Source organism: Calidris pugnax, unplaced genomic scaffold, assembly GCF_001431845.1.
Source record: "Calidris pugnax isolate Ruff unplaced genomic scaffold, ASM143184v1 scaffold19, whole genome shotgun sequence".
NCBI classification, from domain to species: Eukaryota; Metazoa; Chordata; class Aves; order Charadriiformes; family Scolopacidae; genus Calidris; species Calidris pugnax.
In genome coordinates this window covers 2,332,081-2,334,569 of record NW_015090775.1, presented here as the reverse complement: position 1 = coordinate 2,334,569, position 2,489 = coordinate 2,332,081, and the positions used below count along the sequence as shown (strand labels likewise).

Below are 2,489 nucleotides of genomic sequence, written 5' to 3'. Positions count from 1 at the left end.
GGAGCCGCGGCCGAGCCGAGCCGGAGAGCGGGGGGCGGGCGGCGGGAGGGCGGCGGGCGCGGAGGGGAGCGCAGCCTCCCGCCGCCGGCGCCGTTTCATAGTTTACGGGGGGTTTGCAAGGCGCCCGGGCGATTTCTGGGTAGCTGTGGCCAGTGTATTTACTAAAAATGTGAGGTAGATGAGAGGCCGGTAGCAGCGCCGCCTCCCCCGGCCGCAGGGCTTTCCTCCGGACGGGCAGCAGGGGCCGGGGGGAGTCATTCAGCCCCAGCCAAAGTTTGTTCTCCTTCCAGAAGCCGGAGAAGGGGTCGGGGGGTGCCAGCTCCTGCCGGAGGTCGGCGGTTGACAGCGCCCGGCTGATTTTCCTCCGTTTCGTCTTAAGGACCCGTTCGGTTTTGCAGGATGTGTAAAGGGCTTCCACGTCCTCTCTGGAGATCAGGGTGCATTTGGCGGCGTGGAAAGCGATGGAGTTGATGGCTTTGAGTTTCCTCAACTCCTCCAGGTCGCAGTGATGCTTTTTGACTTTTAAATGATCCATTCGCTTGTGCACGGTAGTTCGCGGGATGTTTTTGAGCAGGTCTGTAAAAACCTGGGAGAGTGCAAACATTTGCTTTCCTTTAATGATGAGGTAGCCGAGCCTCACGCCATCCACCTCTTCAAAACCCGACTTCAGGTCTCCCATTTCGTGAATTAAATTATTCCCAGCATTTGCAGAGAGAGAGAGAGATATGGGGAAAAAAAAAAAAAAGAAAAAAAAAAAAAAAGAAAAAGCCACACACACACAATCCTCAGCCAGATGCTGTATTTGTCTCAAGGCATCCTGCTAATAAAATATAACAAAGGCTGTTATTCCTGGTGAATGAAGTGCCAAACTTTAGACAAAATTTAAAAAATAAATTAAAAAAATACCGTGAGGCTACAATCAATATATAATCTTAAAAATCAGGTTTGCCAAAGTGTTTCTCTAAGTTGCTGCTGAAGATCAGTACCTGTTCCCTTTCATTCCCTGCTTTTCCATTGGAAACTATGATAATGGAATGTGAAGGGAGGAAGAGAAAAGAAATGCAGCTGCTATTCCCGCCGCTGCTTTAGCTACAAATAAAATGACAGAGTGAAGTGAGCTCGTCCGGAGACACCTTCATCAATTAATTCCCCTAAAGCCAACGCTGATTGGACACTCCTGACAGGTGATGCAATAAAAATTGATATTCCACCCCTTCCCCCAAAAAAATCTCCCACTAATTAGCATACCCTTATACTGCCACCTCCCCTCCCAAAGTAAATAATACAGTTAGTATATAAATCTTTCTATTAAACAATCCGAGCTCAAACACACTCAGACCTCTCAGACTTCCTCGTCGCTAGCTTCCGAGGAGGGATTTGCACGCTTTTTTCCCTATCTTTTTTTTTTTAATATATATATATATATATTTAGCCTGTTTCGGACAAACGTTGCTCTTTTGTGCATGCCGTGAATTTAAAGGACATAAGTCTGATCGTAGCGATGGAAAATCCCTCGGTAACGTAGCCGCTTTAAACTAGCATTTTATTCTGCATTGTGTGGAAAATGAAGCTTAGCGAAAACGGGCAGAACAGCCTGGTATTTCCCTTTCTGAGGCTCCAAAGTTAAACGCTCGGTTGTTAACGAGAGGGAATACTTACATTTTTCGAGTTTCTCTTGATTTTCCTCTTCTGCTTAATTAGCTTTTTACAGCCGGGGACTAAGGTTATTTTGCTGCCTGAATATCACGGGTTCCCGCACCGTGATACTGTAACACTTTAAACTGAATTTCTGCTCGTAATATTGCGGGAGGGGGGAGGAGGACGTGGGCTCACGTCAGACCCATAACAAAGCATAGATAAGGCAGAAATGTATACACTTTTCACAATTAAACCGTGCTGGATCACGAGCTGGAATGTCCTATAGTCCCGGAGCCCACGTCAGGATTCCTGCGTGCTGATTGCTTCCAGCAGAGAAAGGAGAATGTAAAATATCCAAGGTGCTTCCAAGAGGCTTTACGTAATAACAACAACAACAACCACCAAAAGTGCTGGCACACACAATCTACGATATTGCGAGGGGCGAGGATGCTCCTGGCTGGCAGTTTGCATATTCCGCTCGGAGTAGCCTTTTTGGATGTTCCATTCAGAGCAGCCCCTTAAAATCAATTTGAAGAAGAAACAGGGCGAAGGTTTAACCTCTTTCTCGGGGACCTTCGAAAGGATTCGAGCGTCAGGAAGGAGGGTTTGGCAAATGTTTCATGCCTCTCCCCGCTCACGTTAAAGTGATGCTGCTGGCGGTTTGCACATTAAGCGCCGCGAAAAAAAAAAAAAAAAAAAAAAAAAAGTCACCAATCTCTGCCGTGCACCCAGTGTTGTTCCGCTGGCTACAAACACGAGCACTTTTATGTATCACTGCACATCCAGAATTAGACATATCCGCGAGATTAATGAGACATCTCATATTTCTGGGAGTTGGCAAAAAAAAAAAA

The 2,489-nt window shown here is 46.7% G+C and overlaps 1 protein-coding gene across 1 annotated transcript in view; it reads right to left on the bottom strand.

Annotated features, from left to right (window-relative positions):
* SKIDA1 (SKI/DACH domain containing 1) overlaps positions 1–1,878 on the bottom strand; it is a 4,968-nt gene extending 3,090 nt beyond the window's left edge. Inside the window, exons 1-2 of the mRNA XM_014945835.1 lie at positions 1,660–1,878; positions 22–820 (exon numbers count right to left, since the gene is read on the bottom strand). Coding sequence (XP_014801321.1) covers positions 22–679 — 658 coding nt within the window. The 5' untranslated portion in view covers positions 680–820; positions 1,660–1,878. The remainder of the gene's footprint in view (positions 1–21; positions 821–1,659) is intronic.
* Between the last annotated feature and the right edge of the window lie 611 nt (positions 1,879–2,489).